Source organism: Chrysoperla carnea, chromosome 2 (assembly GCF_905475395.1).
Source record: "Chrysoperla carnea chromosome 2, inChrCarn1.1, whole genome shotgun sequence".
NCBI lineage: Eukaryota > Metazoa > Arthropoda > Insecta > Neuroptera > Chrysopidae > Chrysoperla > Chrysoperla carnea.
Genome location: NC_058338.1, coordinates 98,724,057 through 98,745,805, shown reverse-complemented (window position 1 = coordinate 98,745,805; position 21,749 = coordinate 98,724,057). Strand labels below are relative to the sequence as shown.

Below are 21,749 nucleotides of genomic sequence, written 5' to 3'. Positions count from 1 at the left end.
GCTCCAACGATTTTCATGAAAATGAGTATGTAGGGGTTTTTTGGGGCGATAAGTCGATCTAGCTAGGTTTCATTTATCAGAAATGTCGTTTTATCCGTATTTTCATGAAAAATTCATCAGACATCTATTGGTGTATAACGTAGTTAATGAAATACAATGCAAATTATAACATAACAAAAAGGAGGCGTTTGAGTAGTCTAAAGTGAAAAATATGATTCTTGCTGACATCTATTGGCGAATAACCGAGCGAAGCTCGGTCATCCAGATATTTAATTTGTAAAAAACAAAAATATTATTCGAAATAATGAATTTTTATGAGTTTATCCTTTCTGTAATAATCAGTTTTAACAAGGTTAATCATTTCAAGTATCTAAAGTGGTGCGAATTTCTTTTATAGAGACTTCTTAAGCGTTCTAAGTGCGTTGAGGCTCGAAAAATCAACTTAACGGTCTTGTTCCCTGACGATTTTGATTTTATTTGATTGATTATATACTAAAGAAAGTTTTCGGGGCATATTAAGTTTTAAAAGTAGTGCAAACCCGTTTTTTGAGGACTCTTTATGTTAGGACTGAAGCTAGCAGATAATCTGAAAAATGTGTTAAAAAGCATTTATTGCTCCCTCATAATAATTATTTTATTTTATTAATTATACACTTGAGAAGATTTATCGAACATTTCAGATTTCTAAATGGGTACAAGCCTCTTTTATAGAAGCCTCTTGAAATGATTAACTTTATTATTAGTAATAATAATAATAACAATAATAATAATGTGCTTTAACCTCCGTTTCTCAGACCACGTCTATAACAGAGGCCACCCACATCATTATTTTTAATCCTTATTTATTTCTTAAACTACAAACTCCGAATATACAATTAATTTTATAATGTAGGTAGAGTCGATTATTTCGTTCTTATCCAAGCGACGACAGTGTGATCAATTTACCGTCCTAATAACTATTTTTGTTTGTACTGCCGCTCTCTGGATTCGAACCCGCAAACTCCCAGCCAATAGTCAAAGCAAGTTAAGACACCTTACTAGCCGTTTGATTAACTATATTAAAACAAGTTAAAACAAACAATTGACTGAGTTAATTGTTGAAATACCATGTATAGATAGTGTTGATTACGCAATCGTTTGTTCCTACGTCACGTAAGTAAAGAAAGATAGTCACACATGCATGCATACATGTCACACACATTTAACTGATATTCCCATATAATACATAATATATAATTTGCGCCTAATTTGTGCTCTCACGGGTAAACAGTGATGTTTACGAAAAAATGTTTCAAACAAAAATTGTTAATTTTTTTATAAGAAACATTTGTTTACATTATAACTTTTGTTCTATCTCTAACGATTTACAATATGAGTCCTACGGATTCAAGAATCAATTGGACCAATGTTGCTCATTTACGAAGTCGATCTCACTTTTTATGCCCTAAACACGTTATAAAACTTTTAGCCTAATATCATTTTTCTTTTTTGAGTTATCGTGTTGACAGGCGGACGGACGGACAGCCGAAAATGGACTAATTAGGTGATTTTATGAAAACTTATATAAAAATTTTGTTGGTATCATCAATATTAAGCGTTACAAACATATATATGGTATACAAGTAAAAATTAGAAAAATTAAAAACCCCCGACAAATTTTTCGAGTAAGAAATCCTAAACTCGCACTTGAAACATAACTAAGAACACTCTCCATTAAATTACCTTTCAAACAAAACAAAAAATAAAAATCGGTTCATTTGTGTAGGCGCTACGATGCCACAGACAGATCGATAGACACACACACACATAGCGGTCAAACTGAACACCTTTTTTTGGTTCGGGGGTTAAAAAACGATTAAGTCATAAAAAAGTCGTTATTTTGAATAATATTTTTGTTATAACAGTAACTTTATACATCAGAGCTTACGCCAAATCTGGTAGTTAAGATTTTCAGCAGGCATGTTTATGATGTTGGACCAAAGAATAATCCAAGTTTGTAACCTCAAACGCCGAACGCAACTTTGTCAAAATTCGAAAAAAACCGTAAACCGGCTTATTTTCAGATTTTGATGATTATAACCCTAAAGCGCTACTGTTTGAAGTATCAAGATGTTTAAGTAGACTAAATTTGCTACAATATGAGAATAGAATCGTTTCTATAAACCCAATAGTGTCCGAGATAAAGCTATTCAAAACTCATATTTTTTCTAACTTGGCAATTTTTTGCAACATTACATACGTCACTCGTACTACTCTAACAAGGGGTAGGTTTACTTAACCTCCGAAGGAGTGTGTTAGTGTTGTTTATGGTCTAAATTCATTCAGAACGACAAAATATTGCAAAAAATTGCGAATTTGCAAAAAATCTGATATTGTAGCAAATTTAGTCAACTTTAGAAACATCATGAAAAGATACTTCAAAAACTAGCCCTTTAGGATTATAATCGCCAAAATCCGAAAGTAAGCCGAAATTTGCACAGTTTTTTTGATTTTTGACAAAGTTACGTTCGGCACTTGAGGTCACAAACTTGAATTATTCATTAGACCAACATCATAAAGTCTGCAAAAAATCAGAGCTGCCGGATTTGACGCAAACTACCCCTTACTTTCAGACGACAAGGTTACTGTATTATGTCTTTTTACAAATTGATAATGATGTACACTGAGTTTCGTATGTATATGAGAGGAGAATAAATTTGTCTACTAGAAGTAATTGTCTGCTAGATTCCGTTCACTGTACTACGATAATAGCAAACATAATAATTTATAAATAATGTAAACAAATAATACATAGTCACTATAGGAAATTGTAATTTCGATTATGTAAGCTTATCTTTTGTGTTCATCTGTCATCTACCTATTCTTGTCTGTTGTGACATTTCTTGATTAGGGACTTTGCGCAGGACAATTGATTGTTGTCGAATCCTGAAACTCAATAGAACACAGTCGGAGAAGGCTAATGAGACTCTTTACAGGGCACTGTCGATTGGACTACCACCTTCATAACTTGGAAATTTCTGGTGATCCCTTTTGCAGCTACAAGTGCAAAACCTACAGAGTACCAAGTATAGAATGTTTGTGTCCAAAACCTTAAATCGATCAATCCTAGGACCAACCTTGGCAGAGAAACTGTAAACTTTCTGTGCGGTGACTAGCCTCGACAGAATCCTATAGCTTCATCTGCTTAAATTAACACTTCTTCGAATAACAGATAATTATCATCTTCAGAGGGTATAGACGATCACTTAGGCTAGGTGCTAGGGTCCCATTTGCGATACCCCTCTTTTTTATTATTATTATTATTATAAGCCCTACGATTTTTGTTTGATCCATGACAGTGAGTTCTTTTGAGATAATAAAAGTGAGGCCTGTCAGACTTTTCGAAAACGACACTCAACACATTTTGAAAAAAATATTTGGTGTAGAAAATAATTTTGAGCACTTACTTGAGGCACTGGTGGTGGATATTGATAACCAGAATTTAATGGTGCTATTCCGCTCATAAGATTTAAACCAGAAGTAATATGCGGCTGAAAACCATAGCTTGGAGCAGCTGGTGATTGTTGTGCGAGCTGTGGCTGTGGCTGTTGAAGCATTTGATTGAATGAAGGCAGCGTTGGTAAAATCGTTGGCGATTGTTGCTGTTGTGGTGTAAACAAATTTGTTGGATATGTTGTTAAATTATTATTGTTACGACTTAATGCTAACATTTGTTGACGGGGATTTTTCTCTACTAAGCTCATATCAGATTGTTGTTGGGTAAGTCTGAAATTAAAAAAGAACAAAAATTATCAATTCTCTAACTTCGCTGATTTTGTCTGATTTTCCAGTATAATTTATACTCCAATAAACCCTCTAGATTAAAAAAGTTGTATGATGCCTAGTGATGCTTTCGACAGGGGATGATAACCATCCCATCAAAAGGACGAAAAAAATATATGTTGAAAAAGGCAAGACGAATCAATAAAGCGACAAAATCTAAGCAAAAAGTGTCATTTGGTTCATTTTGAAAAGTCAATACTTTCCGAGTTATTGGAGATTGAAACTCGAAGTATTTAACTCTAAATAACTGAAAAATTGGACGTTTTTGGAAAAAAGTCATTTGTACACTTTTTAAAGTACTATAAAAAATCTTGAAAGTGAAAAAGTTTTAAGTCATTCGCACAAAAATTGAGTTATAATGAAAAGAAAGTTTTTCGTACCATTTTTTTGTGTTCTATTCAGCACAAAAACTGATGAATTTACCACGGGAACTAAAATTGATGTTGCTACTTTCGAATCTATTTTATTTAGGTATTGACAACATGCTCACTTTACTATATTTTGAGTTATTTAACGATAAAGACAATTTTTTTGTTTTTTACGAAAAATTTTTTTTGCATTTAAATTGCAATATTTTGAAAACTGTATATCCGAAACTGTTAGAACTTTTTGAGTATGTTTTCAGTACCTAAATAAAATAAATTGGAGAGCTACATTTTAGATCTCGAGATAAACTCATCAATTTTTTGTGCTGGATAGAACACAAAAAAATGGTACAAAAAACTTTCTTTAAATTAAACTAAGAGTGTTCTTAGCTATGTTTCAATTGCGAGTTTAGGGTTCTGTACCGGAAAAAACAAAAAAGCTGCCGACAATCTTAGGAAAAAGGTAATTTATTGGAGAGTGTTCTTATATTAGTTTCAAGTGCGAGTTTAGGTGATACCTCGAAAATTGTTTGTTAAATAATCAAATGGTACATTGTGGTGTTTTTTGGACACTAATTACTCAAAATAATGATATTTATTCAAATCGAAAGCAAAACTTTTTCTAATTATTACGATTTTTGTTGCAACCAGTTTTTTGTAATCGAATCGGTACACTTAAAAATTGAAGGAATCCAAAAAAAAATTATATCAACGCTTTTTAAATTTTGTTAAATAATTAGGACTCAAAGTCACGAAAACCAGATTCATTTGACGACTAAACAAATATCATCTAAGAAATTTCCTGAAATCAATCCGAGAAATTAACCCCATTTTTGTAATTTTTGGTACAAAATTACTATTAATTTTGCAGACAAAAATTATTTTTAATGTTTTGCTATTTTCTGGGGGTTGAATGTATCCTTTTGAAATTATCGAAAAAGTCACAAAAAACCTTTTGGTTTCGGAATTTGATAAAATTCGGTAGGTATATAGAGTATTTTTGACCCAAAAAATACAAAAATCGGGTTCATTTGACGATTGGTCGAATGTATTGCCCGAACTTCTACATAAAGTCCTATATTTGAATAAGATTTTCCAGTCTTTTGTCAAATGACCTAACCAATAAACAACAATATATGATAGATACTTACAAATTTATTTGATCACAGAATTCTTTCAAGGAATCTTGGCTCTTTTGTGGTGGTACAGATGATTGTGTAGGACTAGTGAATGATATTAAATCAGCTTCGTCCGATGCTGTACTTGGTGCAGAACTATTCCTTCTTTGATAGATTGGCGGTGGTGCTAGAATCGAACTAGATTGTCCTGTGTTAAACGATCCTGGCCGTGGTCGTGACTTGATTTGATGCTGTTTTTCAGAGCGAGATAATTCATTATACTGTTGTTGTGCGGCTGATACGGCCGCAACTGTTAAAAAGCAAAAACAAAATAAATGATAAAGAGTTCTGTATGCAGTTTCTTTAAAAGCAAGTGAAAACCAACAATTGATTGAGTTAATGTATATAATGTATACACAGTGTTGGTTACGCAATCGTTTGTTTTTTTACATCATGTAAGTAAAGAAAAATAGCCACTCTTAGATAGCCACACACACACAGGCATGTCTCACGGGTAAAATGTGATATTTACGAAAAAATGTTTCAAACAAAAGTTCTTTATTTTTTTATAAGGAATTTTTTTTACATTTCAAATTTTGTTATATCTCTAACGATTTACAAGATGGCTCCTACGGGCCCAAGACTCAATTGACCTATGTTGCTCATTTACGAACTCGATTTCACTTTTTACGTCTTAAGCATGCTATAATTTCAGCTTGATATCTCTTTTTGTTTTTGAATTATCATGTCGACAGACAGACGGACAACCGAAAATGGACTACTTAGGTGATTTTATGAACACCTATACCAAAATTTTGTTTGTAGAATCAATATTTTTAAGCTTGAGTTACAAACTTGGGACTAAACTTAGTATACCTTGATATACAGTGTGTTCATTTCAAAAGTATCCACCCTTAATAACTCTTGATCTGATGATAAAAAAACGATTTGAAATTTCAAAGTTGAGGTCGGTGGGGTGAAGGAATGGAAAATAAAATTTCTAGGTACCATTTTTGTACTTTCCTGTTTTAAATCGACATGTTTTCATACAAAACAAGAATCATATCAGATCAAGAGTTATTAAGGGTGGATACCTATATGCCTCTATCAAACGAGGTATAACAAAGTAGAGTCACTCAAAACAATAATCACATCAGGTTAAAAGTTATTAAAAGTGGATAATTTTGAAATGGACACACTGTATTTCATATATACATGGTATAAAAAATAGGAAATTCATTAACTTTTTATCTAAATTCCTATAACTTCTAAATACCTCAACAAATTTTCAGTGCCGCTAAATAAAAATTCTAAATGACTGGTGTATTTTTCCATTTGTATTACATTAATCGATAATTATAAATAGTAGTTTACTTATAATATATACTTGTAATGTGTGTTGCATAAGTTAACATTTATGGTAAATATTTGGCAGAACAGTCGTGTGTTTTTCAGATACCAAAAATAACAAATTAGTTCCTATATATGGTAACCACTGTTCTCTCCAAAATGAAATTCCCTGACTTTACCATGTTCACGAAAATTTTACAAATAACGAGATTGGAAATTCTTGATACTAAATGTAACTCAGTAGATATTACAATCATATGCATCATTTTTTTTAAATAATTCGAATAGAAAAATAAAATTATATAAAATACTATTAGAAGTGTGCTACGAAAATGATAAAATTCCCTGACTTTTATATTTTTTACGAAATTTCACACATTTCCCTGCCTTTTCTAGTAAATTTGAATTTGCTGATATTTTCAGGTTTTCCAGTAATGCGGCTACCATGCTATAAACACGGATCCTGTCACTGAAATCTTAACTTTAAAATCAAATATTGCGGCATATCAAAATTATACTCTAAATCTAAAAAAAAAAACTAACTTTGTGAAGCTTATATTGGGGGGGGGGGGGTGAACTCTATGCCCCCTTATGCCTAGGTTAAGTTAGCTGAATGTTCCTTGGGGTCCTATAAACACGTTACAAAAAGTTTCATTAACATGGGTGCTGTTTCTCAACTTTTCTACTATCAACACTTTCTCCGGAATATTCATTGTATTATATAGAAAAGTTTCTATTTGAATTTTAAAGAAATAATATAACCAAAATACTTAGCTAAACGATTTTGTGAAAAAGAACTTCACACCTTAGTTTTATATCTAGGTAATTTTCACTTTCGCAAGTGAAATGTATTTGGACAAATTCTTAAAATTTTGCCAGTGTGAAATTACATCGAACATATTTTTTCTAGATCAATTTTCCAAAAACTTGACAATATTTTGGTGTCAATTTCAGCTACTTCTAACTTGTTTAAAAGTTACGGATGAATTTATTAATATAGAAAATAATAACTACTTTCTTCGATGGCAATTAAATCACTTTTCATAGTGATAGATTTTTTAGTCACAAAATGTAATCAAAATATGATTTAATAAGAAAAGTTAACATTTTGAAATCATGGAAACAAATTCAGTGTTTACACTACCTGTTGCTGAATTTGAAGTGGTATTTGAATATTTATTTAATTGTGTTTGTAATTTTTCAAGTTTCTTTTTCATACGAAATTTCTCCAATGCTAAACTTTCAAGACTTAAAGCTTGTGCTTTTTCTAAGTCTAATTGGAATTGTTTTTCATAATCTGTCTCTTGCGACATTTCTACTGAAAAAAACGATTAAATTTTGGAACTATATAAAATAAAATATTTTTTTATGATAAAATATAAGAATAATTATATTCAAATCATACTTGAATAATTTTTTGATGAATTATTGTTTAAAAAAATTTAGGAAATATAACCTCAAAAAAGGTTTTTTTTTGTAATTATTTCTATACACAATTTACATCTTTTAAAAAAGTTTGTTTTATTTACAATATTTTATAAATTGATTATCACATGATTTTTAAAAACATATTTATTTATTTACAAATTTAAAAAAAATTTTATTTCATAAACTGACAAGTATTTTACAATTAATAAAAATTTCTGATAAGAATGAAGTTTGGCGTTTGGGAATTAATACGAAAAAGCTAGTGCAGGCATTGTTAAATTATACGATTAAACTTATTGCCTAGTGCCTAGGCTTGAAAAATAAATTTTAATTTTTACTAAGTGTCAGCCTTAATAAAATAAAATAAAATTCTATTCTTCTTTACTTTTTGTTGATCTCAGACACTGATAACTGCCGGATTTTGTAGTACCTATAAAAAATCATTATTACTTAGTAGGTAAAGTTGGTACGCACAATTTGGATTTAAATCAGAGGGCAAGAAAGAAAACATAAGACAAATTTCATTAAATTTGAGTAATTATTATAAACTCATTGATCCAAGAAAATTATTTAATTTATTTTTATTATTATTATTTTTTTTATATTTTATAAAGAACCCTACAATTAAACATTTAAAAGTCAAGGAGATTTGATAAATAAATATTAATATCGATTTAATTCATGTTCTCGCTTTTCTCTTTAATTTCGTAAGCTTAAAGAAGAGTAAGCTTAGAGTGTATTTTCATGCTGACGCTTGACGCCGAGTCTGCGCGTCAAATTAGGCCACGTGGTCAGTTCGACGTGGATACGACGTGTTCTCGTATCCTGCCATCGTAAAAAGCTAAACATAGTTTAGTTTCTTTGTCAAGATTGATTTTGACAGTACTGGATAAATAAATTTATATTCGAATAAATATAACAATTTAAAATATTGCATACGATTTTTCGCGAATTATTTTTTGGCACTAATAAAGGCACAATTGATAATCATAATCATTATTGAAAAAAGGTAAGTAACCTGGTGATCTAAATTGGAACTACAGAAAAAGGGATTCACTTCTTGTTTTAATTAGTACGAATTTTTATCGCCAGTTGGCGGGGTTTATCTGATTTGAATATGAATATTTTTATTGGCCTTTAAAAATGGTAAGTACAAGTACTGCCATCTGGCAATCTAAATTTGATCTACTGAAATCGGACAAACTTCTTGTTTTAATTAGTCCGTATTATTATCGCCAGTTATAGTCATAGATAATAGATATTTATATTATAATATAGTTTTCTATGGATATAGTTATGCGTTTGATTAAAAATGAAATATGGACTCACTCTTAGTATGTATATCTCGAGACATAAATATCAATAATTTTTTACAAATTCACGCTGACACTTGTCGCTGGACATAACTCCATTTTTTTCAGCTTGACGGAACCTTAATTTTCCGCTTAAAGCCACCGCCATGCGTCATCATGAGGTTGCATCTTTATGATAATCCATTTACATATTTTCCATTCTATGACTAAGTCTTAGTCATAGAATATAATAGCGTATTTCACAACAAGACTATGGCGAATACATATTACCTACCGCCACTGGTGGCGTTCTTTCTGTCAAGTCATTCAATCTGTCTAATCTGTAGGTACTAAAGTCAACATGTCAAATTTAGAGAAATGAATGCTTTCAAAATATGTTAAAATTTTCAGTTTACCAATTAAAATTACGTTATTTGATTTTTTAGAAATTCATAGATTAAATCGCTTTATGGATTTTCTAAAAAGTTATAGAAACGTAGTTCATTTGCCTAATAAACAAGTATTTTCTAAAAAAAATTGTCAAAAAAATCTTATGGTTGTATGTATTCAATAATGAAACCAACCGGACCTAGCTCAATGAACTGAAGTCATGTGTCTTCTTTTATCGGTATTTCAAAAACATACGATAGAAAATTTAAATTTCTGCTTCCTAAAGATCAGATATTGGTAAACGCAGAAAAATATAAAAATTTATTTTATTGTGAATAGTTTCTGAGATTTTTACATCTCTTTTAGATTCCGCCGATGTTCATAATAATTTCTTAACTGGTTTTCCCAATTTGTCTCCCTTCTTACACGACCTAGCTAAATGAGGTAATTGAAAATAAGTACAAAATGAATTGCAAAAAATAAATTTATTTTTGAGATCGCAAATTTTTACATTTACATATTTATTGGACTCTCCGTAGTTTCTTTAGAAGCGTCGACGATTAGTTGATTACCCTTATTATGAGTTCGTTCATGTGACAATAACGTTCCACGTTGTGTAAATGCTTTATCACAAACGCCACACTTAAATAATTTCACCCCATTATGGATACGCTCATGTTTCACTAAATTTCCCAGCTGTGTAAAACCTTTAAAACAAAAACTGCATTTATGCGGTTTGTTTTTCAAGTGTATTTGTTGATGTTTCAGTAAACTACTCGAGTGTGAAAAACATTTTCCACATTTTTCACAAGCGAACGGTCTTTCTCCGGTATGTGTACGTAAATGTTCTGGTAAATGACTCATCGTTCGAAATTTTTTATCACAAATATGACATTTGTATGGTTTTTCGCCCGTGTGAATTTTCTGATGTTGATTTAAGGTACCTTTTGCTGTAAACGTTTTCTGGCATATATCACAAGCGAATCGTTTTTCACCTGCATGAGTTATGATTTTATGTTGAGTTAAACTGCCTAGACTTTTATACTTTTTGTCACATTCGTCGCAAGAGAAACGTTTTTCGCCTGCATGAAAACTTTTATGTTGGATTAAACTTTCCTTCCGTTTAAAAACTTTCTCGCATATATCGCATTTAAAAATTTGATTTTCAGCTTTTGCAGAATTATCATCTTTTAAATCGACAGTACACATTTGAGCTATACTCACTAAATCATCTTCCCCAAATTGATCATTTTCTGAGACTAAATCTGGTTTGTTTTCACCTGAAAAATGAAAATAAGTTTTAAAATCTAAATAATTCGTATACAAGTTTGGCTATAGGTAGCAATAGTGCCTTTTGTACCGGAAAACGTAAATCTATCGAGCAGCACCAGAGAAATGAGAAACTCCCATCGTCTCTATAACGAAGGTACTAAAAGTATCTTTAAACTGTTTTTGGCCCATGGCTTGCAAAACATTTCGTTACTTTGGATAAATGGAACGAGAGTAGTCTATTAATGCTTCAAGGAACTAAATCGCCTGGCACTTAATGATACAGCCAGGTTGTTCTCAAGGAGGGCACAGAGGCCCTTTTGGTCTAGGTGCATGGGACCTATTTGCAGTACCCATTTTCGATTTTATTATTATCATTTGCTTATGTTTAAATACAACATTGAAGATGCGACTAATCGCAATGTTCTGGTTCTGTTAAAAAATAATTCAGAATGATACAAATCTTAGCGCGATTCGAATCGATTTTTTTCGATGTTTATGAGATTTGGACAATTCGAAATCGTCTAGCGATATTTTTTAACGTTTAAAATAAAAAAATTTTCCATATTTACTGAATAGAACCTTACTAGAACCTTGTAAAAACGGTACTTATAATGGTTAAAATAAAAGTAATTTAGAATTATAAAAATTAATTTTTGTTGACTCCGAGTAGAGACATAGTTATTGAAATAAATATCACAATACTCGTAATAAAATTGTATAAGAAATTTTATTTAAAAAAACATACAACAGACTTACAATCGAAATACCGATATTTAACGAAATGTTAGTCTGTTGCATGTTTTTTAAATAGAATTTCTTAATATACAATTTTATTTCGCGTATCTTGGTATTTATTTCAATAACTATATTTCCACTTATATCCAAATCTGAACGAATTACTCCTTCGTAAACTAAAATAAATAGATATACAACAAAATTAAATCATAAATCATGGTAATAAAGAAATAAGTGTAGCATCTTTGAAAGTTTTCCACAGTTTTTTATTAGGTTGTAAAAACTTTGTACCAAACAATCGGTTACTCAGGGGAGTGTTTAACCCCCTTTTTGTGGGGGCTTTAATCAGTCAATTGTTTTTTTTAGTTTCAAAATTGACCAAGATATGCCCAATTGTTGAAAAAATTTTTTTACCTTTTTTTTGACAAAAATGGAAAGATTAGATTTTAATATGAAATAAAAACAGTTTTATAACAAAAATGTTTATATTTTTGATGATAATTTTAAAGTTACAGACAGTTTTATAAGAACTTTTCAAAAGACAAACAAAAACGTCCGACAAAAAAAATATTCGTAAAATATCGTGTAACGTCATAATGAGTGTACTATTCAATAAACATGATTACGTCACAACGATGTTTTTTTTGTTGGGCGTTTTCGTTTCTTTTTTGAAAAGTTCTTTAAAACTATCTGTAACTTTAAAACTATCATGAAAATATAAAAAATAAAAACAGTTTTGTTTTAAAACTTATATATAATCTTTCCATTTTTGTCCAAAAAAAAAATTTTTACTGAAAATCCCAATTTTAAAATGGTGCATTTTTTGCTTATTCAATGAAATGAAAAAGGATCTATCTTGTAAAGCGTTAGAGATAAAGAAAATTTTTAATAAAAGCCACAGTAATAATAAAAGCCACAGATCGGATGAAAAAGGCAAGTTTGACAGAAAATTAATATTAAAAATTTAAAAAAATAGTAAAAAAATTTTTTTTGTAAAAAACAACGCATGTCTATTTTTATTATAAAATAAAGTATATAAAAAAAATAAACAGATAAAAAAAATTGTTTATAACAAATTATTTATTTAATAAACAAATGAAAAATTAATAAAAAAAATTTTTTTAATTTAATCCGGAAGAAAAATAGAATTTATAATTTTTAGAATTTAAACGGTTCCTTAATATTAATAATTAGAAGCTAAAAAAGATTGTTACTAACAAACGCATTTTTAAGCAACAAATAAATTTTTTTAAGAAACCTTTTTTTTTTTTTAATCATAAGTTGTGTTAATTCGATTTACTCGTAAACAATGTATTTGTTTATAACAATTTTTTAAACAACAATGGTAAAAAAATTGAAAAAATTATTTTTATGTAGCTTTTAACTATAAAAAATTAAAACAATTCAAAAATAAAAAAAAAAAATTTTTGTCATTACTTTTTTTTATTTGTTAATTTTCAAATGTTAATAAAAAATGGAAAAATCAAAATTTTAAAATTTGAAAAACGGTAATTTATTTGTAAGCCTATTAAGAATACCTTCATGGAGGGGAAAAAATTCTGGGATTTTAGTTTAATAATTATCGGAGATATAATGTTAACATTCTGTATAGAAACAATTGTTAGTTAACAATTACATAACTAATGGAAAAATTGGGATACAAATTTTTAAACCACGGAGAATTGTTTATTCATGTCTCTCAAAACTACATTAATTTTTCTATTTCTTAATATTCATATTTTATATGTTTAAATAATTTTTTTTGTTAGTAAGTCTCAGAGACAGAACGCGCGCGAGAGCTAGACTTGCCGTTTTTTGAGCTATTTTCAGGGTTCTGTAAAAGTTATAAATATTAGAGATACAATTCCGGCAGTTGGAACTTAAGGTTTCATCATCTTTTTGGATCTTTTTTCAGATTTTGAAAATTTTCAATATTTTTTGAGTTATTAAAAAAAAATGGGCCCCCTATTTTATTTTTCACTTAATTGTTTATAACTTTTGCAATTTTTTTCAGCGCCATTTCGGATTTTTCCGTAAACTTTCTACATAAAATTACGAATCGAATGACACCTATTTCGTAATTTTCGGAGAATATACAAAAAAGTTAGAAAAAATCGAACTAGACTAGAAGAACGAACAAAAATTCTAGAAATACTTTCGAAAATAGTTGAAAGTACTTTCAAGAATTTTTTTCTCATTTAATCAAATGAAAAAGAGCCCATCTTGTAAACCGTTAACGTTATAACAAAAGGTTAAATGTAAAAATTATTTCTTATAGTAATTCAAAAATGGGACACAATGATTTTTTAAAGAAAGAAGAATGGGTCGATTTTTATTGTTACTATTATTATTATTAATTATATATAAGTATATTAATATTATATCACGATTTCAAGTGAATGGCCTTAAAATTACGAAAACTTTGGAAATTGGGTCGTTTTAAATGTGGAAAACGGAAAACATGTCAATTAAACGACTTTTTGAAAAAAATATGAACAACCACTTGCTTTTTTCTTGAATGCAAGATAAATGAATATAACAAGAGAGAATAATAGCGGCCTACAAAAATATTGGGCCGTTTAACGTGACCAATGAAACCACTCATGAAGTTTCGTAAGAGTGTTAGTCACGAAACCATACCCCCTTTCTAATGTAGACTATAACTTTTTTTCTTTTTTGATTTTTTAAATTGATATTTAGTGAAGTTATAAGTAATGTAAAATGTAAAAACGACTATCTTCGCTAATTTTTTTAAGTTTTCTCAACACCTAGACATCCAAATCTGACTTACAATACGTCAATCAATAGGGTTTTTTTCACATCTAGAACTTTCCAATTTAATTATTTTGCATTGGACATCAACTTTTTTTTTAATCGCAAGAAAACCGTTTTTTTTTTTTTAGTTTTGTGAATTTTTTCGGTTAACTTAGCCATTGATTAGCCGTAAAAAAACGCTGTTTTCTTGTTTTCTTCTATAACAACGTATTTTTTGTTTTCTGATAGCAATTTTGTTAAATTTAACATTGGGCCTCAGAAGATTAATTGAATTAGATACGTTTTTATTTGATTGAATGAGCAAAATTGCACCATTTTAAAACTGAAATATCTCGGTCAACTTTAAAGCTAGAGAGTCAAAAAAAAAATATGCACAATTAAATCAGTTAGAACTTTTATTTGAACTGTTTTTTTTTTTTAATTGATGCATAGTTTTTTTTTTAATTTGTAAAAAACTGATTAAAACTCCCAAAAAGGGGTTTAATCACACCCCCCCCCCCCCGAGTGGTCGATTGGTACGAAGTATTTACAGCCTAATAAATAAAATATCAAGGAGAGATGCAAGACTTTTTTTCCTTTTAGATATTTAGTTTGATTGTACTAGTATTGTAAGTACTTGTACTACACTAACCATGAATCTGTAGTTTATGCTGATCTAAATAACGTTGTTGTTTAAATGTTTTCTCACAAATATTGCAGGAATAAGGCTTTTCTCCAGTATTATTATGAGTAAGTTTATGTCGATGTAAATAATCACTACGTAGAAAAGCTTTGTCACAAATATCACACAAATATGATTTCTCTCCCGTATGAATTCGTTTATGTCGAACCAAATGCGATGGTAACGAAAACTTTTTCCCACAATCGTCACATAAATATGGTTTGTCCCCAGTATGAGTTTGTTTATGTAATTTGAAATTATGTAGATATTTAAATGTTTTACCACAAATATCACAAAATAATTCACGTTTAATATGCCCCCTTCGTTTACGTTTTTTCAAAATATTCTTTTCTTTATGTGTCCCACTTACGTTCGTTAATCGAATATTTTCTGAATTCATTCCATCTGATTCATAACTTCTATCTGGTTTTACATAATCAGTTTGAATATCCTCGGATTCCATTTTAAATTCATTATCTGTAATTTCCTCTTTAATCATAATTGTTTCTGTATGAAACTGTTTTTCAATTTGAAGATAAAACGGTTTTTCTTCAATTTTCAGAATTTTATGTTCTAATAAATGGGTAAAAGCTTTTTCACAAACATCACATGAAAAAGATTCATCCGTATGAAATTGTTTATGTGTAACGAAACTAAATTCTGATTCAAACCATTTTTCACAAATATCGCATGAAAAAGGCATGTTAGAATGAATTTTTTTATGTTTAGATTGAAATGAACTTTCTTGAACATCGGATGAAAATGATTTTTCTCCATAATGTTGTGTTCGTTGATGTCGATATAAACTGCTTATTTGAGAAAATTTATTACCACAAACATCACACGAAAAAGTTTCTTGAACATTGGACGAATTTTCTACAGAATGTTGTGTTCGTTTATGTCGATATAAACTACTTATTTGAGTAAATTTATTACCACAAACATCACACGAATAAATGTTTTTTGCAGAATGTATAAGTTTATGTTCACGTAAATCAGACAGTTTTGAAAATTTTTTATTACAAATATCACATGGAAAACATTTCCCCACTTTATGTGTTTGTTTATGATCAATTAAATAAATTTCCATAGTAAATGTTTGATCACAAACTTTACATGAAAAGCATTTGTTTTCATCTTCAATTTGTTGATTTTCTTCTGAATCACTCTCTTCGAATACTTCTTGCTTAATTGTTACTTCTGTGTGTAATTCGCTTTCCGATTTAATTTGTTCGTTAATGTCTAGAAAATCTGTTGCATCAAGCGACATTTTTTCAATTTTAATTTACACTTGTTCAAAAATAATTGAAAATTTTTTTTTATTATTTTTTCTGTAATGTAAATATCGACTCTACTACTAGTTACTACTCTAGCGTCAAACTTGATGGAAATAACAGACCTATAAATGATATAGACCGCGTTGATTCTTCCAAAACTTGTGCGTTAAAATGATATAGCGTACACTCACGCATAATATGGCTAAAAAATAGTCGGTTTCCAAAAATATTTTCTTTAAAAAAAGGTAAATGATTCAGTCAATATAGACAAAAAAGGCCGGACCTGGAAAAAATTACAATAGTGACTCTGAGGTTATAGATCGTTAGGGGGGCATAAAATTAAGAGAATTTTTCGTTCCGCTGTTTTTGAGAAAATCCAAAAAAATGGGTAAAAAAAATTTGGAATGCGTTTTTCTCGGAATCTATTGGTTTAAGGGAAAAGTTTTTCAAATAAAAAATGTAGAAGACATTGTCAGCTACATTTTATGTCATTGGAGCAACGTCATACGAGTTAAATTACAAAAAGTAGGTGGCGTTAAAGTATCAAAAAAGGGTTTTTCACGATTTTCATTAAGAAAAAATGATGTTTTTGTAAAAGTGTAAATGAGAAAGTTGTTTGACCCAAAATTAGCTTCAACTTTTATTTAAACAATTTTTATGAAAAACTTACCGTTTCCGAGCTATAGTAAAACAATGTATGTTTAAAATAAACCAAGAAAATAAAAAGGAAATCAAGTACTCCTTTTCAAAATTTTAAAAAACTTAACTTTCAGATTTTTTAGCAAGCTGTATTTCAAAAACGGTAAGTTTTACAAAAAAATTGTTTAAATAAAAGTTGAAGCTAATTTTGAGTCAAACAACTTTTTTATTTACACTTTTACAAAAAAATCATTTTTCTTAATGAAAACCGTGGAAAACCCTTTTTTTGATACTTTAACGCCACCTACTTTTTGTAATTTAACTCGTATGACGTTGCTCCAATGACATAAAATGTAGCTGACAGTGTCTTCTACATTTTTTATTTGAAAAACTTTTCCCTTAAATCAATAGATTCCGAGAAAAACGCATTCCAAATATTTTTTCCCCATTTTTTTGGATTTTCTCAAAAACAGCGGAACGAAAAATTCTCTTAATTTTTTTTTAAGTTATTTACATGCCCCCCTAACGATCTATAACCTCAGAGTCACTATTGTAATTTTTTCCAGTCAAAATGCCAGATTTACTGTACCAAAATTCTTGGCCATGTTATTGAAATAAATTAAGTTGTTTATTTTATGATGTCAAAGCTCGAGTACGGCAACATGTAGTATTTTACGATGGAAGTTTGTTTAATATAATAGATCGAAAATGAAAAGTACCAAATTGACTCGACTTAGTTTTCAAGTAATTGAAGCGGAAAGTGAATTTTGAAATCTATATATTACGAGACCATTTTTTTTGTTGAAGATATGTCCCTTTAGAAACAAATAATTCATGTATCCTCTGAATATATTGATAAGAAAACCAAGCAATGCAACGAAAACTTTTTTTAAAACATACCTTGAATTATCACATTTTTAACACTATAAAATCAAAATATAAAATTTTTATACCATGTATATATGAAATGTACATAGTATATTAGTTTAGTCCCAAGTTTGTACCGCTTAAAAATAATGATGCTAGGAAAAAAATTTTGTCATAGGTGTTCATAAAATCACCTAATTAGTCCATTTCCGGTTGTCCGTCCGTCTGTGGACACGATAACTCAAAAACGAAAAAAGATATCGAGCTGAAATTTTTACAGCGTACTCAGCGGTCTTGGGTCCGTAGGACTCGTCTTGTAAACCGTTAGAGATAGAACAAAAGTTTAAATGTAAAAAATGTTCCTTATCAAAAATAAAACAACTTTTGTTTGAAACATTTTTTCGTAAACATCACTGTTTACTCGTGAGGGCGCCAATTAGGCGGAAATTTTATAATATGTACTATACTTGATTATCACTTATGTATGTGTCACATGTTTCTATGTGTAATGTGATAAAGAAATCAACACTGACTATGCATGGTATTTCAACAATTAACTCAGTCAATTGTTTGTTTTCACTTGTTTTCTGATGAAGTACATTCCTTGTGTGCGAATAAACATATTGACTAAATTTTTAACAGACTTAAGAAGTGAAGAATTCTCACTGCACGGGCAGAAAACTGAAGTTGGTTTTTGAAAATCTTTAGAAGTACGCAAAATATGAATATTTAATATATTCCTAATTGAACAAAGAGGAAGATATAGGTTAGTGAGGTCACCATAGAGGTCACCATATAATATACTCATGGTAGAACTAGACAAGGTATGCTCTTTTGAAGGTAGGGGTAGGGTGGGGGCAATCTCTCACTCTCTTGCACGGTACCCAGTCAGCGCCATATTGCTTATTTACTTATAGTGTAGGCGCTGAGTAGGTTTTGTATACATTTACAGATCCTACAAGGAACAATGAGTGTATTTCGACGTATTTTGACCCGCTGAAACCGAACTTTCAGCTTGCTCATATCTCAAAATGGGGGGAAATTTGTTATAAACAAATAAATTGGTTATACGGTCATATCCTTAGTTATTGAAAATTTAGTATAAAAATTTATTCTACATGAAAAAGCAAATATTTCCTAATTTTATTCGTCTTTATAGAACCGGAGATATGATTAAGATTGTAAAAAAAATAATCCCGCATAAGGTCGGCGTGAAGCGCTTGGTTTGAAACGTCCGTAGATTGGCCATTTAATAATATTTTTGTACTTGAAGGTATTCATTTTAAAGGTATGAGTCTATACAGGGCCGGATTTAAATTTCTGCCGCCCTGGGGCACTGAAGAAAATGCCGCCCTATGATTGAAGTTTTATTTTAATAGTTTTGATATCTTATTTAAAAAAAATTAGGATAACTAATTAATTGCAGAAAATTTATTATGTATTACATATTATTTATTACTGTTCTTTTAAATTTAAATTAATTAGTGTTATTGGGTAATTCTCCAATTTTAGGAAAATTCATTGATCAATTAAAGTTTCTGTTATCAAAAAGACATAGATAATTTGAAAATATTTTTAATTCTTCAAAAAAACTATATTTCTGAAATTTATCAATTCCAGAAAATAAAAATATCAAATTTTATTTTTGCAAACCTTTATGGAAATAAATTAATTAAACTATTTTAATTGTTTTCACTTAAATTTCCTATATTATAATATACAAAATTTTGATTTGATACATAATGCATAAATTATATTTCTTGAAAAATAAAATGTTTATATAAAAGAAGTTAATTATATATTGCATTGAAAATATTTTCTCACTTTCCAAATTTTGCCGCCCTAGAAAATTTGCCGCCCTGGGCACTAGCCCCGACTGACCCTAGTGTAAATCCACCACTGAGTCTATATTTTAATGTTATGCACATAAAAATACGTTTTATAAAATAGCAAGGAAGCTAGCACGATTGTAAGTCTTAAGTTTTATCATTTTTCCGGCCCACTATTAGTTTATAAGTCGAGTCCTTAGCGAAAGAAAATACCACATAACTATATATGAGAAAATTGAAAATTTGTTTTAGTTTAAGAATCTTTTTGTAGGCACTTAGCACCTACACTATTCCGTTCCGTTATTCCAAAGTCGAGTTGTCTCATAAAAAATTGAAAAAAAATGAGTGTGAGTTCGCAAATGAGCAACATAGGTCAATGGGTTTTGGGTCCGTAGGACTCATCTTCTAAACCGTTTGAGATAGAACAAAAGTTTAAATGTAAAAAATTTTTCCTTTAAAACAATGAACAACTTTTGTTTGAAACATTTTTTTGTAAGCATCATTGTTTATCCGTGACATTGCAAACTAGGATAAAACTGTTGTTCATTTTCTCCAAAACTATAAAAAATAAGGAGTTGAGCAAGAGATCTTGTAAAAGATTCTCGAAAAACGAAAAAACTATCGAAAACCGCAAGGCTGCCATTTGTATAATTGGTTTTTTAATCTTTTTTAATTGATTAAAAAATGCAAGCACTGACATTCAACACTTTCTATACAAGGAATTTCAACAATTAAGTTATTCAGAAAGAATTATTCCATAATTTGTTATCATAGTAATCTGTGTAATATTCACATAATGGCTGAATTTGGAATGTAAAATGCCATCTTAGAAATGGAAAATGTATGAACATTAAAGTTTCAATAACTCGAAAATGAAATCGAAATTCGCAAATTTTTATACTTGGTGTTCATTTTACTTTAACTAAATATATAAGAATGAGTTGTCAAGTCGTGGCGACTCAGTTATCGTACTCTCCCCCGTCTTTCAATGCTCGAAATCCAGCAAATTTTTTTGATTAGATAAAATGAACTTTTCGCACAGAGAATCTCAATAACAGACGCGAAGGCTTCCTGAAAATAATTATTCATTATTTTTTAGAAATAATACAAACTTTAAAATATAAATAAAAAAATTTTTATTCAATAATTTTTTTACAGGGAAAAGATTTTTATGTACAATGTTCTACAAATTCGTGTAGGTTTCTTTTTTATGTGTCGCTAGAAAATTAATTGAGGAAATAAAAACGAAAAAACAGTCTAACCAAGGAATTGATTCCTCGTGAGTTGATTTTTATGGAAGCCGGGGAAAATATTTACCTAAGTATTTTCAACAAAGCCATATACATGCATACTTGTGCTTCTACCATTTTAGGGGACAGAAGTACCCTACTTCCCGACACTACACTCTCTTTATTTAACATTAAAAAAATTTATATTTTGGACAATTCTCAGCATTTTTTTACCTTTGGCATTTTTTACCAAACGTCGCCGGTTCCGAGATATAAGCATTTGAAAAACAAAAATGTGAATTTTCACCGACAACTCGTTTTTGGCGAAAATAAAAATTACATTGTGGTTTAGGTCATAAATTTAATTTGAAAGCAATTAGAAATTATATTTTGGACGATTCTAAGTATTTTTTGACTCATGATAGTTTTCACTAAAACTCACCGTTGTCGATATATAAGCGTAAAAAATAAAGTAAGGATTTTTGCCTAAAATTTGATATGAAAACTATATGACTTTGTATTTTGCACAATTCTACACACTCTTTTACTCGTGACATTTTTTACCTTTCGTCACCGTTTTCGATATATCAGCGTTTGAAAAAAAAGGAACTTTTGCCGAAAATTTTTTATTGACGATTTGTCGGTGAAAATCTGCATTTGTGTTTTTCAAATGCTTATCTCGAAAACAGTGAGGTTAGGT

The 21,749-nt window shown here is 29.6% G+C and overlaps 2 protein-coding genes across 2 annotated transcripts in view; both read right to left on the bottom strand.

Annotated features, from left to right (window-relative positions):
• Nucleotides 1-7,926, bottom strand: part of LOC123292471 (phosphatidylinositol 4-phosphate 3-kinase C2 domain-containing subunit beta-like) — a 351,668-nt gene extending 343,742 nt beyond the window's left edge. The window contains exons 1-3 of the mRNA XM_044873151.1: nucleotides 7,800-7,926; nucleotides 5,339-5,615; nucleotides 3,447-3,765 (exon numbers count right to left, since the gene is read on the bottom strand). Coding sequence (XP_044729086.1) covers nucleotides 3,447-3,765; nucleotides 5,339-5,615; nucleotides 7,800-7,872 — 669 coding nt within the window. The 5' untranslated portion in view covers nucleotides 7,873-7,926. The remainder of the gene's footprint in view (nucleotides 1-3,446; nucleotides 3,766-5,338; nucleotides 5,616-7,799) is intronic.
• Nucleotides 7,927-10,271: 2,345 nt separating this feature from the next.
• On the bottom strand, nucleotides 10,272-16,478 carry LOC123293123 (zinc finger protein 62 homolog). Its single transcript, XM_044873839.1, has 2 exons — nucleotides 15,179-16,478; nucleotides 10,272-11,045 (listed from the first exon to the last, which is right to left on the bottom strand). Exons 1-2 carry the CDS (start codon nucleotides 16,476-16,478, stop codon nucleotides 10,279-10,281), a joined length of 2,067 nt encoding a protein of 688 aa, XP_044729774.1. The 3' UTR covers nucleotides 10,272-10,278.
• Nucleotides 16,479-21,749: the final 5,271 nt, after the last annotated feature.